The sequence below is a fragment of the Centroberyx affinis genome, unplaced genomic scaffold (genome assembly GCF_046629955.1).
Source record: "Centroberyx affinis isolate AG114_WGS23_722 - 3 ecotype Tasmania unplaced genomic scaffold, CSIRO-AGI_Caff_v1 ptg003041l_1, whole genome shotgun sequence".
NCBI classification, from domain to species: domain Eukaryota; kingdom Metazoa; phylum Chordata; class Actinopteri; order Beryciformes; family Berycidae; genus Centroberyx; species Centroberyx affinis.
Genome location: NW_027281131.1, coordinates 52,405 through 66,415, shown reverse-complemented (window position 1 = coordinate 66,415; position 14,011 = coordinate 52,405). Strand labels below are relative to the sequence as shown.

General features: G+C 41.3%; 1 protein-coding gene across 1 annotated transcript; it reads right to left on the bottom strand.

Moving 5' to 3' along the window:
- Window positions 1-9,021: 9,021 nt before the first annotated feature.
- adob (2-aminoethanethiol (cysteamine) dioxygenase b) lies at window positions 9,022-10,468 on the bottom strand. The gene has a single exon (XM_071537411.1). The coding sequence runs from the start codon at window positions 10,414-10,416 to the stop codon at window positions 9,643-9,645; it is 774 nt and encodes a 257-aa protein (XP_071393512.1). The 5' UTR covers window positions 10,417-10,468; the 3' UTR covers window positions 9,022-9,642.
- Between the last annotated feature and the right edge of the window lie 3,543 nt (window positions 10,469-14,011).

Genomic DNA, 14,011 nt, shown 5'->3' with positions numbered 1-14,011 from the left:
TGTCCCCCTGCTGCACACCTGAACCCTCTGCAGTTCACTGGAGCAGGGTCACTCAGCTGAAGCACGGGCCTCAACTGGGAACATGGGCACCTGCCAAATTTGATCTTGTAGTTTTTATCATTATCATTATGGAGAGTAAAGATAAAGCAAAACATCTCCAGAAATCTATTTTGAAGCCATATCTAAAAAGCATCCAGAGTTCCCAGTAAACTGTTTGGTCATCTCTAATTATTTATCAAACCGACCAAATAATAATCTCTTCTCACTCTTCACTCATTGCTCCACTTTGTTCCCATAATTTGAGTCCACAGAAGCGGGTTTGATGGTTTCGGTGGTAAATTATATGAAAGGAAGGGACTTCTCCACAGCTTAGGGTTCTGAACTGCTGAATATTAAGCCATCAACACCCGATGTCAGTCTGCCAACGCTCTCCAGAACAGGATTTCAGAGTTTGGACTCTGTGCCAAGATGTGCCCATCAACTGCTGCAGCTTCAGTGCTCTGTGGCAAGGCATCATGTCTACTGTACATGCTTCACGCTCTCAGGGATTCAGATACAAGTCAGACTGGAAGACTGGAACATTAGAGATTCAACAAAAAAAACCTTGCAAGCCAGCTGAGTCTGACAGACAGGAGAGGGCAGACGATGTTTTATATTTCGGTTGGTTTTTGGTTTTTTAAACGAAACGCATCGGCCTCGGCTGGGAAATGAACGCTGTCAACGTCAGAAAACGAGTGATGGATCTGGAAAAAACGTGGTGGCAACCGAGAGGGCATTCGAGGGGATTTCACCCCCCACTTTGACATTATGCACTCATGGTTTTTCCCCCCCGACAACACACACACACACACACACACACACACACACAAGTAACACACAGAAAAATAACGGTTCTTTAACTGGATCTTTAAAAGGCTATGTGCTTCCATGAAGAACCATAACGAACCACTTTATTTAGCGGGTGGTTCTTCATGTTCCTCATATGAGTCTTTCGGATATTAAAAGGTTCTTAATTCTTATTTGAGTTATTAGATGCTGGAATCTGGAAAAATAGCTTTGTGCGACTGCAAATGAGCTTATAAACAAAAACACAGTGCGGGTGTCTCTAGCTAAACGGTTCTCAGTCTGAAAGGTTCTTTGAAATGGAGCATTTCCGGTTCCATCTGGCACCTCTATTTTTCTGTGTGTGTATCCCCTCCACCCGTCCGGTTTCTCAAATCAGTATCAGAATCACTTCGTTTCACCAAGTGCAATACATGTACAAGAATTTCTCTCCTCCTCTCCATTTTTACAGTGGGAGGAAAATGTCATTTCAGTTTGTTTTTTTTCTGAAACTGTAACGGTGATGGATCAGGTTCAGCAGAGTTGAGGATGCCCTGTTTTATCTGTTTCACCTGTTTGGGCTCGACAGGCTGGACCGCTTTAAAGGAAAAATCCACCTTCAGATTCTCTTCCACTCATCGGTCTGTGTGACGATGTGTTTTGGTGAACCCGCTTTCCCTCAGCCTGCCTCGCCTGCTTCTATTTCAGTCAGTGATTTCCCAAGTTTCCCAGAATGCCTTTCAACAACGCCCCCAGAGGAACGGGCAAACTTGTTGTATTCAGCAGTGAGTTATATGTGTAGGTGGAGAGAGAGAGAGACAGTAACAGCAAGAGAGAGAGAGAGAGAGAGAGAGAGAGTTTTTCCAGTAGAGAGAAAGTGAGAGTCGCTCCCCTTATTCAGAACCCAGCCTGTCTCTCTGCTGCAGTGCATGCTGGTCTCTCTCCTGCTCCTGTGGGTGGAGAAACTGGTCTCTCTCCTCTTCTCCGATGGATCTCTCCCTGTATGATTGTTGAACGTCTCTCGGTGCAAAATGGCGGCTCTAGAAAGAAGCCCTCGCTCTTTGACTCTGAGGGACTGACACCAAAAACCTGACGTTTACCGCTGAGGTTTTACATCCTGGAACATTTTCTCATATCAAACTCCACTGGAGCTGCTGGAAACATCTGGAGGTGACGTCACCTCGTCTACGATTGGCCGGTTATCCACCAAGAAGAGAAACACAACAAACTACTGGATGGAGGCAGGAATGAAAAGTACATCACTGATAACTGTTTATATGTGTTTTAAGGTGGATTTTTCCTTTAAGTTTTCCATGATGACATTATGTTAAAACCCTAATTATCTCCAAAATGACAAAATTAGTCATATCCACACATTAATGTCAGGAATTTAACGATGATTGATGCATTTTAAAGCCTATCATTGTGTGCAGCTGCTTCTGCAGATCATCATAGACTTCAAGAAGAGAGGAGTCACACCAAAACCCTGCAATCTGCATGCAAAAACCTGACTCAGCTGAAAAATGATTAAATTAAATCCCCAACCTGGGATCTACTCGCCATATAGACTGTGTTCATATTCACCACAGTTTGAGTTTTAGATGGAATATTTACTTTTTTTTTTTTTTTTTACAGCTTTTGTAATAACTTGCCCTGTAACTGAAACAATACAAGTCTATTTTTGTCCAGTGTTTACAAAAAGTCTAATCTTTTACTCTGCAAAATTCACCTGCAGAGACCCTTTGATTTCCTGTTAGTGTGCAAAATAGTACAACAAAATAGACTGATGAGGTGAATCCAGGTGAAAATTGATTATTGATTTCTACTGAAGGAGAGGAGAAGTTTAAAAGTCTTCAGCTGAGACACTGTGTTTGTGTAAAAGGAGGTACGATTTAACATTGGGAAGGCGATATTCATATTTTGCACACTGAGTGAATATACTGTGGCTTTTGTGTGAAGAGGTCTGTCAATCACTTTGAGACTGAAAAATGTCTGTTGGTCGGTTATTGATGATGGAACTTCCCTTTTTTGTTTTCCTCGGGATTACAGACCGAGCCTTTCAGGGGAACAATATCAGGAAACGGGACAAGAGGGTTTTACCATGCAGTGTGCCGTTCAGGGTTTCATTTCATCACAAAACTCTACAAAACAAAACTTAACAGAAGTGGATTTGAAGATTCTGGTCAGTGTTAATGACGTAATGTAAACTAGGTTAGTGGTTCTCAACTATTCGCCTTCAGTTAATGAGTTCCCCTTTCAGATTGTTTCATTGGATCATCAGAGGCGTGGAGGCTGAAAACTATTCCGTATTTCATAACAAAAAAGCAAAAAAAAAAAAAAAAAAAAAATCAGAAAAATCAGAAACTTGTATAGTAGAAATATGTCTTTTTTTCCTATCCCATAAAACATCTCAAAATGATCTCACAAAATCTCAGATGATCTCTGTGTTGAGAACCGCTGGACTAGTTCCACACTGACCTAGAGCTGAAGATTATTCTTCAAAATACAAAAATACAAAATAACTGAAATGACAGTGAATCGTTGTCTACATATAATGTGTTGCCATGTGCATCGAGACTCAATATTTTTCCATATTGTCCAGACTCTGTTTGTGTAATTCAATCTGTTCAAGACATGCAAATTCATACTTTTCCAGACCGGAGTAGAAACCTTGTAGAGATTTTTTTAAAATTTCATTTTTTCAAAGTCCACTGAAATTAAATTGAAATGAAGCTAAGGTTTTATATTTGGCAGCTTTATGCCGTCGACATTTTGTACTGTTGACAAAGACTAAACATCACAGGCCTGAAGACACACACACACACACACACACATACACACACACGGTCCATCCATGTACATGTGGGATACAACTAACCCATTAATTTTGAAGGCAGCCAAATATGTAAGTTGGCAACATCTTGACAGGCGAACAACAACATGAAATAGACGTTAAGTTTTGGTTTACAGATTAAATATGTGATTTGAATGGGAGTCTATGAGCATGTGCCGTGCCAATCTCTTACTTTATGGTTATTTTCTTGTTTTTTTTTCCACTTCTCCATGTGTGTACAGGCCTGCTGCAGCTCAGTGAGATCCTACCAGCATTTCAACCTGTTGAATGTAATGTAAGATATGGAGACGCTAGTCACTGGACAAGTAAAAGATCTGTTTTGGTGTTATTTTAATTATTATGCAACGAGTCGAGCACTAAAGCTTCTGCTGGACTGACGCTTCTTGCCAATGCAAATAAATGTAGACTTACAGAGTTTTGGTGACTGCTGCTTTTTGCTGCTGTTCAGCTGGAGTGGAAAGACCGCTCCAGTGTTTCTGACATGTGGGGTCATGAAACCAGAAGGTCACAGGTTCGATCCTCGCTTGCTGTCTAAGTGAACTTGAGCAAAACACTGAACCGCTACCTGCTGCAGGACTGAAACTCCTCTGACTCTTCTGGTGAAATGTAGTTGTGTCATAAATCTCCTATAAACCACATCAGTCTCCATGATGGAGGAACACTGTAGAACTGTGTGTTAGTTAATAAAGTGTAAATGTGTCTGAAGCAGCTGTCAGCAGAGAGCAGCTGAGTCAGCTTGTTGTGGTGTGGCTGTAGATCCATTCAGTAACGTTCTCAGTAAAAGTGAATAGTGTGATAAGGTGGATTTGTTTCCAAATGTAGGTTACTGTGACACAGTAAACTGTCTTGTCTTTAGCCCTAGTCTCTACTCCAAAACATGAAGAGTTGGAGCTTGAGAAGAGTCAGCTCAGTTAACCTGAACAAACTGTTAGCTAGCTAACTAGCCAGCAAACACACTGATGTTAATGTGAACATGCTAACGCTAGCTGCTACTAGATACGTTAGCTAGTGTGCTAATCAGATGTGTTAACAACAAGACAGTGATGGTTAGCTGACCAGATGCTATGGTAACAAGCTGACATTATCTAATCAATCAGATGGATCAGTGATGAAATGATCAGTTCAGTCAGAAACAGACAGAAATTAACCGTCTGTTCAGTTCTGTTGAGACGACAGAAACACAGTCAGCTGTTCAGAGCTGAAGACCTCCAATATGGCCGCCAGAGGGGGGTTATGGGTTATGTCACATGAATATCCTCTATAGGTACCGAATGCAAAGAGTCAAATTAGCATACTGGGTGTTTTAACTAATCTGCTCTAAAATACCTCTGTTGCCCTGATAGCAGTGGTGGAAAGTAACTAAGTACATTTACTCAAGTACTGTACTTAAGTACAATTTTGAAATAATTGTACTTTACTTGAGTATTTCCATTTGATGCTACTTTATACTTCCACTCCACTACATTTCAGAGGGAAATATTGTACTTTCTACTCCACTACATTTATTTGACAGCTTTAGTTACTTTTCAGATGGAGATTTGACACAATGGATAATATAACAAGCTTTTAAAATACAACACATTGTTAAAGATGAAACCAGTGGTTTCCAACCTTTTTGGCTTTTGACGTCTTACAAAAAGCAGTGTGTAGTCGGGTCACATTTCAGATGTCTATGAGTTGTTAACAGCTCCACCAAATAGTGATTTTTCCCTCTAAACCTCACATGGTTTCATTTCAATAAATGTTCAAATGATCCAATATTTCAGCAAAAATCAAAGATTAGAGAAAAAGTCCAAAAACTGAAAACAGATTTGTGTATCAGAACTTTGTTTTTTCTTCTTTCCTCTCCCATTAATCATCTCACGACCCCTCAGATTTATCCGGTGACCCTTTGGAGGGACCCGACCCCTAGGTTGGGAACCACTGGACTAAACTAGCTAACTGTATATAAAGTAGTTCAAACTAGCTCCACCTCCAGCAGCTACAACAGTAACATGCTGCTTACACACTGATGCTTCAGTATTAATAATCTAATGATGTCATATATAATAAAATATCAGTCAGAGGGACCAAACCACTACTTTTACTTTAATACTTTAACTACATTTTGCTGCTAATACTTATGTACTTTTACTTAAGTAGGATTTTTCATGCAGGACTTTTACTTGTAATGGAGTATTTTTACATTGCTGTATTGGTACTTTTACTTAGGTAAATGATCAGAGTACTTCTTCCACCACTGATAGAGGTTGATGCCTCATGACCGCTGATGAGCATGTTCTTCTTCTCTGGCTGGTAAACTTAAGTAATATTCTGTACTGGTTCAGGCCTCTCTAGGCTTCCACTGAACAATGTATTTCTAACAAGTACTGGAAATGTTGACAATGTTGAAAAAACCCATAACAAACTAAACCATGAAAATACATTTGATTGTTTTATTTGGTCAAGTAATTCTGCAACTTAAATTTCCCCCACAGATTTTCAATCAGTTTTGATTTCTTGATTGTAATGAATAAATTGATCAAAGGGGATTTTTGTGAGAATTCCTGAATCACAATTATTCTGAAAAATTTGGGAGATTTATGTTGTTTTGGGGATTTTTTCTCAGCACTGTCATACTTCATATAGAGTTTGAAAGGAAGAGGAAAATTACTCAACAAACAAACAACAACAACAACAAACCTTCAGGCTCCTGCTCAATACAGGAGCTCAAATGTTAGGAAATAAAGTCGTCATGTTTAGGCAAAATAAACACCACATTTTATATGAACTGACAGAAAACCTTCATTACAGGCGAAATGCATTGATACAGATACTGTTCATTTAACACCAACTGGTTCAGGAGGATCAGATCCTGGGCTCTGGCCCTGATTGAAATGCTTGACATCAGCTCTTAACTCTGCAGCTCCACAGTGACACACGCACACACACACACACACACACACACACACACACACACACACACACACACACACACACACACACACACTACATCAGTCTCAGTCATTGTTCTGCAGAGGACAGTCTGTTTAGCAGCAGTGGACAATGTTTGGATTCAAAATGCAATTTATCTCATTTCAAACAAATTTGCAACCCAGAATGCATCAGCAAAATATTTCAAATGATTCTTTTCCTCTAGAGCTGCAACGATTAATCGATTAATCGTCAACTATTAAACTAATCGCCAACTATTTTGATAATCGATTAATCGGTTTGAGTAATTTTTTAAAGAAAAATGAGTCAAAATTCTCTGATTCCAGCTTCTTAAATGTGAATATTTTCTGGTTTCTTTCCTCCTCTATGACAGTAAACTGAATATCTTTGGGTTGTGGACAAAACGACATTTGAGGACGTCATCTTGGGCTTTGGGAAACACTGATCCACATTTTTCACCGTTTTCTGACATTTTATAGACCAAACAACTAATCGATTAATCGACAATGAAAATAATCGTTAGTTGCAGCCCTATTTTCCTCCAAAACAGAACTATTTGGTTCTGTCAGAAGGACTTCAGATGATTCATAACTTTAATCTGCTTTGCTTTCATGCCACCAATCATTTTCTAAGAGTGCAGGCGTCAGTTAAACGGTGCATATGTAAATTTTGGAATTAAATCTCTACCATGCATCATACTCATTCATTGCTTTATGGAATGGGAATGCTGGTTAGCAACAGCGGATGATTTGTTCCACAGTTTCTCTCAGTCTTTCATGGTCGTCAGTCTCTGGCCGTGCTGCAAAGCTGGAAATCATCATAAATTTCACTCTAAAAAGTTAATTATGAACATAAACCTGTTTTAACCACAACCTGAACCCCATGTTATGCTTGATCCTAACCTTAAACAGTGACAAAACCTTTTGATTTTCAAAGACATTTTTTTTTTTACAATGCAGCTTCACAAAAAAAGTGAAACCTATCTTTTTTTTTCCTGCAGTAAGGACGGTGCAGGTCAGAATTTATGCCGAGAAGCGCAACACCATGCAGTTTCATCGTCTTTCATCATAATCCATAACCCTGCATAATCCCAAGCGATACAAATCACAATACAGACCTGAGAATCAAATGCTCTTTAAAAAGAATCGGTCTGCAGTTCGTCCAGTCCGCACAGACCTGTCAGTGTGTGGAAAGTTTTGGTTAATTTCCCGTTTTCACATGAACTGAAGACTCACATCCAGGAAGACAAAACACATCAGATTACCTCGACAGTTCTGATAAAAGCTCATTTTTCACCCCACACACACTTCTGGGAATCAAACCACCGATCAGCTGGGAAATTCCCAGCTGATCGGTGGAAAATTACAACCAGGAGAGAAACACGGACGGACACATTTTCTTTACTCGACATAAAATCCTGTTCCCATTATCAATCATTAGCTAATGTTACGTTTAATATCTGGCAACATTAGCTTGATAGTTATAGCATTAAACTTCTCAACTTTTTTGCAACTTTACATTTCTAATTTCTATGTTTGATAATTTTTCACGCAGGCGTTTTGGTAGATTTAAGGTCAAACTTCAGTGTATTTCAAGGATTATAAACATGTCAGAACTACTGCTGTGTATTGTTTACAGTGTTGTTTACAGCCGCCATGTTGATGTGACATCAGAAAACTACAACAGGGCCGTTCCACTGTCTTTTACCCTAATGGAAGTGGCAATTCCCGACTTTCCAACATCTCTTGAACGCATCATTAGCTCCCTCCATGTCCTCCACACTGACAACAACATAACATCTGTCATATCCAAAACACCTCACAGCATCTTGAGTACGTTCATTTTTTTTTTTTTTTAGCATTTCTACTGCTGTCATGTGAAAACCTTGTAAATCCAGTTTTGGTGATTTTCAGTTTCAGTTTTAACTCTTTTTTACCACCCTGCATGGTCTTATGAAACTCTTTCAAAACCCCACTGGATAAACTCTTATCATATGTTTTCTGAAAAGCTGATATTTTTGGAGATACAAGGTTTTCACCTGACAGCGACTATATATGTGACACTAATAGGAATCAAACCCATTTATTTTCTCACAATCCCTCAATACTCCACATTCCCACCGTCTCCAAACTTTGACGATGCAACATTTCCTTCAGATCTGAAACACTAAAGCAGTCTCTCTCTCTCTCTCTCTCTGCAGCTATTAATCATCAACACACACTGACATCATGCAGTCCTGACACCTACTGACTCAGAAACTCAGAAACCATAACAATCTCTCCAACCCTCCTTCGGCCCCAACATCTAGACATGAACACCACAGTATATGGGTGATATTTTTGGGGAACAACACCCCTCTTCTCTCTCTCCCCCCCCCCCCCCCCCCCCTTCCTCAACTAGGATGAGGACTAACAACAAGAGGCAAAACAGTAGTGTGTGACATTTTAGAGTTAGGGATTATAGTGGCAGATGAGGAACAAATGCATCCTGAACGTATATGAGCTTGTTTCCATGAGCTGTATATTGATTTTGGGAGGGGAAAAAAAGCCTCACTATACCTGAAGTTCAGTATCTGACCTCATCATCTTCGTCATCTCCTGTCCTAACAGAAGTATTCTTGGTACAGAAATGTATTGTATAGCAGCACCTATAGCTCTAATTTGAGTTAAAATGAAATATCTAAACTTCAGTCATGACCATTCCACCTTTGAAAAAACACCAAAAACAGTTCCTCCTGTTTACCTCTGCAGGGCAAAATCAAGCAAGTCACCTAATTAAGTTTCCTAATTTTGTGGTGTAGACCATTTTCTGACAATTCTGCATCCTCACTGAGGTCCAGACTGAGGTCCAGACTGATCGTCTTTGCCTCCAGTCTGCAGCCTACAGCATCACATCCTATTGTCAAAGAGGATTAAATAATCTGTGAAGGTTTAGCCCAGTTTGTCCCACCGAGTCCGAAGCCTTGCAAGGCCTTGTGCCCCCTCCAGAGTCTCTGAACCGGACCGGCCCGGGATAGGAGACTTGTCGGACCCTCAGAGGGAGACCTCCGGGCCGGGGTACGGCTCCCCGCCGCACCAGAAATCCGGAGGCTGGGAGATCTCCATGAGCCAGACCTCCGGCTCCTTCTCCTTCTGCGCCTCCTCCGCCTGCTGCCCCTCCGCCTCTGTCAGCACCTTGTAGTAGTGACAGTCTCTGCCGTCGTCCGGGTCGTACGGCGGGGCCAGGATGTCCAGGAAAGCCGTCGGTCCGTCCACGGCGTCGATCTGGTGCAGGTTGTCCCGGTCCGGGGCGAGGACGCACGGGCCGCTCTCCTCCGTGTACTCCCCGGTGGAGCGGAGCATGGCCCGCCGCAGGGCGCCTCTCTGGCCCGGGGCGGGGGCCGCCTGCGGGTCGGCGGCCGGCCGGTCCGACCTGTCGAAGCAGCTGATCCGGACTTTGCCGTACATGACTTTGAGCATGCCGTGCATCCCCGGGTGGTCGTGCAGCGGGATGGAGGCGCCGTTCTTCAGCAGGAAAACCCCCATGCTGAACTCGTCCGTCTCGCAGATGTGCATGTAGGTGACCGGAGGCGCGCCGTGGTACGAGTGCGGGGGCACGCCGGGCGAGCTGTCGGCTCTGCGGGGCGCGAGCTTCAGGTCCGCCGCTCGCACTTCCGTCATCAGGCTCTTCAGCTTGCCGTGGTTCTCCAGGAAAGCTTTACCGGCTTTACCGGCCTCACCGACCGGCGGAGGCGTCCTGAAGGTGAGCAGAGCCTGCCGCGCGATCCTCTGAGCGATGGAGGCCATGCTGGTTTCTCTCGGCTTCATACCGAACCATGAAGCGCCGGTGCCGGTTTCCACTTGTCGCCTGTTAGCGGTAGCCTTTAGCTAGCTTCAAAGGTCGTGTATGCAGAAGACGAATCACTCAACAGCCAAGAACATGACCCACCTCCCGAAAGTGGGCGTTAACCCTTATGCATGCGCTCTGTTTTTGGTTTCACCTCAGGCAGAGATGATGTAACCATACGACATTACCATAGCGACCAATCCGGTTTGGCACAGACCTGAAACTAATTCGTTTTTTCCTCAACAACTGCTCACTACAAAGATGTAAACATTTAGCATTTAACAGTAAAGATGATATCACTTCATTAAGTAAAATTACATAAGGTATTACATAAATAATTATTAGGCCTACATAAAAATTGCATAAAATTGAATTGAATTACATAAAAATATATTTAGAAAATCATAGAAAAAAGTATAAAAATATAGAAATAAAAATTTACAAATACACAAATGCACAAAAAGATGATAATTGTGCTTATTGGATTTGTTGTTAGGGCCTTGCAAAAAGAACGTTGTCATAGTGTTTTAATATAATAGCACTTATTTTCAATAACCCTGAGCGCTGCAATGAAATATTCTATTTCCAGAAAAAAAAATGTTTCTGAGTCGCTTTGCGATGACGTTTAAGGCACACGGAAGTACAGGCAGAGTGAGAGCTCTCTGTTTTTCCCCCCTCTCTGACCAGCCTGTAACTCCACCACGCTTATTTCACACTCCAGCTCACTCTTCTGCTCCTGTCTCGATCATTTGTTCTCGCTTTTCTTGCTTATGAACAAGCCGAACTCTATATGGAGGAATTTCACAGTAAATATTTGTGTTTAAAGTGAATTTCAGTTCATTTCACTGCTTCCTTTCAACACCCCATTTTTGAATATCTGTCACACACGTCCGCACCAGACAGCGCTTCACGGTTTACGTTTAACGCATTGTGGGAAATGTAGTCAGTCGGCCACAACAGCTGCACATATTGACTCAAAAGAATATTTCATTCCAATATTGAAAAATACATTTGGTATAGTTGTCATATTCCTTTTACCATCACGGATGTATTTTCTGTTGAATTTATAGATTACTTTCAAATGCAGACGTTTTGCAAGGGCATGCACTACAATACCCAGCATGCTGTGCGGTGTTTCACCTTTAGTGATCTTTGTCCTTAGTTACTCAAGTAGAGGAGCAGTCAGAAAGCCTGTTAGCACAACCTGAGATACTGTCTTCATCACATTGGTAGCCTAATTAATGGACAAAAGGACCGCTGAAATATGTTAATTCCAAAGTCCTATAGTCATTTTGGTAAAACTTTGCCAAATTTCTCAGTTAATAATTCAAAAACACAGTTGATTCGATCCTCAAAAACCACAATATGCTTTGCTTTCATAACAGAAATCATTTTGTAAGTAGATGTCAGTCACAATCGTAATAGCTTGAGACTTGACTTGCTGCATGAAGAGAAGACTTGAGACTCGACTTGACTTGGGTTCTGGTGACTCGGGACTTGACTCTGACTTGTACTCTGATGACTTGAAAAGGTTTCTAAAGTCTTGACTTGAGATCTTGTGTTTGTGTAAATGACTTAGATTGAAAGTGATGAGATTTGTTCCAGCAGACGACTGAATTTAAATTCTGTTTTTCTGAATTTGTATGGAATGATTGAATTTATTGAAGTTGAAACTGATTATAGAAATCAAACTCATGATGCTCTTACCAAGTTTTTATCCTATTAAAACCATATTGCATTGAAAAGTCCTAGATATTTAGTTTTCTTTAAGATATTAAATTGATACTGGACTCTTGATTTGTTCTGACTTGACTTGCTGTTCTACATTTAGACTTGAGACTTGACATTAATGACATGGACTTGACTTGGACTTGACTTGGTAATCTACATTGAGACTTGGGACTTGACTTGAGACTTGTGCCTCAAGACTTGAGACTGACTTGGGACTCGAGCAGAGCTGACTTGGTCAACCCATTCCCATTTTGGAATGAAGCTCTTCAGTTGTTTGGGTCTCAGTTTTGGTTCATTTGCTGTTTGTTCGTCAGCCTTCCTTTGTGCCGTTGAGCAACACGTTCCTTTTGCATTAATATGACCTGTGTTCCAGCTGCAGCCTCAGTGACAGACTGAGTCAAAATCTTGTTCTTTCCCTCAAGAAAACAAATTCTTGAGGGAAAGAACAAGATTTTGCCTCCACAAAATCAACGATGAATCATGTGAGTCTGAGTCACTTGTTATGGCTTCCATGTTTAGAATTTCAATATAAAGAAGTAGGCAGCTAATTTGGACATCTTTCCACTTAGACACACACACACACACACACACACACATAAACACACACACTCACACAAAGAAAGACGGAGACAGATGACAGCCTATTTTTTGAAAAAGTAAAGACATTTTTTCAGCAGAATCTGATGGTCTTTTAATACGCTGGATAAAAATATAATTTGTATTGAGGAGGCAACTTGTTTTTCTCCTCCGGCTTGTTTTGTAAAAGCTAAAAGAGGAAAACGGTCCGGTCCAAAGCGATGCCGCCCACTCCCACTCCCACCCGCTCACTTCCTTCGTTCCCTTCTTTCCTTCATCTCAGACAAAACCACAGTCTTCACACCGTTTGACACCCACCTCCTCACAGTGCGGTGCGGAGGCGTCCGTGTGCGCGCTCACAGTATGTCTGAGAGTGTGTGTACGTGTGTGTGTGTGTGTGTGTGTGTGTGTGTGTGTGTGTGTGTGTGTGTGGTCAGTGCGTGACGTCGCACTTCTCTGGAAGCTAGTTGTTGTTTTTAGTGGGAAGTGAAGTCGGTCGGGCCGTAAATAGACGCAGTGAATCATGACTTGGCCGCTTTTAGTTCTGATGCCGAGCCAAGCCGAGGAGATCCAGTCCAAATCAAACAAACAGGATGAAATATTATACTGCAGGAGGCTGTCACACACACACACACACACACACACACACACACACACACACACACACACCACTTGTATATTTATAACTCAACACTCAAATTCCTTGAAAGCAGGAGCACAGTGTGTATTGTGTGCAGTGACTGATATATACAGTATGTGTATATTGCAGAGGTGTGACCAAGTCAATTTTGCGTGAGTCCCAAGTCAGTCTCAAGTCTTGATGAGGCACAAGTCTCAAGTCAAGTCCCAAGTCGAAATGTAGAACACCAAGTCAAGGCCATGTCATAAATCTCAAGTCCCAGGTCTAAATGTAGATTACCAAGTCAAGTCCATGTCATTAATGTCAAGTCTCAAGTCTAAATGTAGAACAGCAAGTCAAGTCAGAACAAATCAAGAGTCCAGTATCAATTTAATATCTTAAAGAAAACTAAATATCAAGGACTTTTCAATGCAATATGGTTTTAATAGGATAAAAACTTGGTAAGAGCATCATGAGTTTGATTTCTATAATCAGTTTCAACTTCAATAAATTCAATCATTCCATACAAATTCCGAAAACAGAATTCTGGAACAAATCTCATCACTTTCAATCTGAGTCATTTACACAAACACAAGATCTCAAGTCAAGACTTTAGAAACCTTTTCAAGTCATCAGAGTACAAGTCAGAG

Excerpts from the sequence above, each read along its gene's own strand:
- adob (XM_071537411.1), bottom strand. The coding sequence starts at position 10,416 with ATGAAGCCGAGAGAAACCAGCATGGCCTCCATCGCTCAGAGGATCGCG.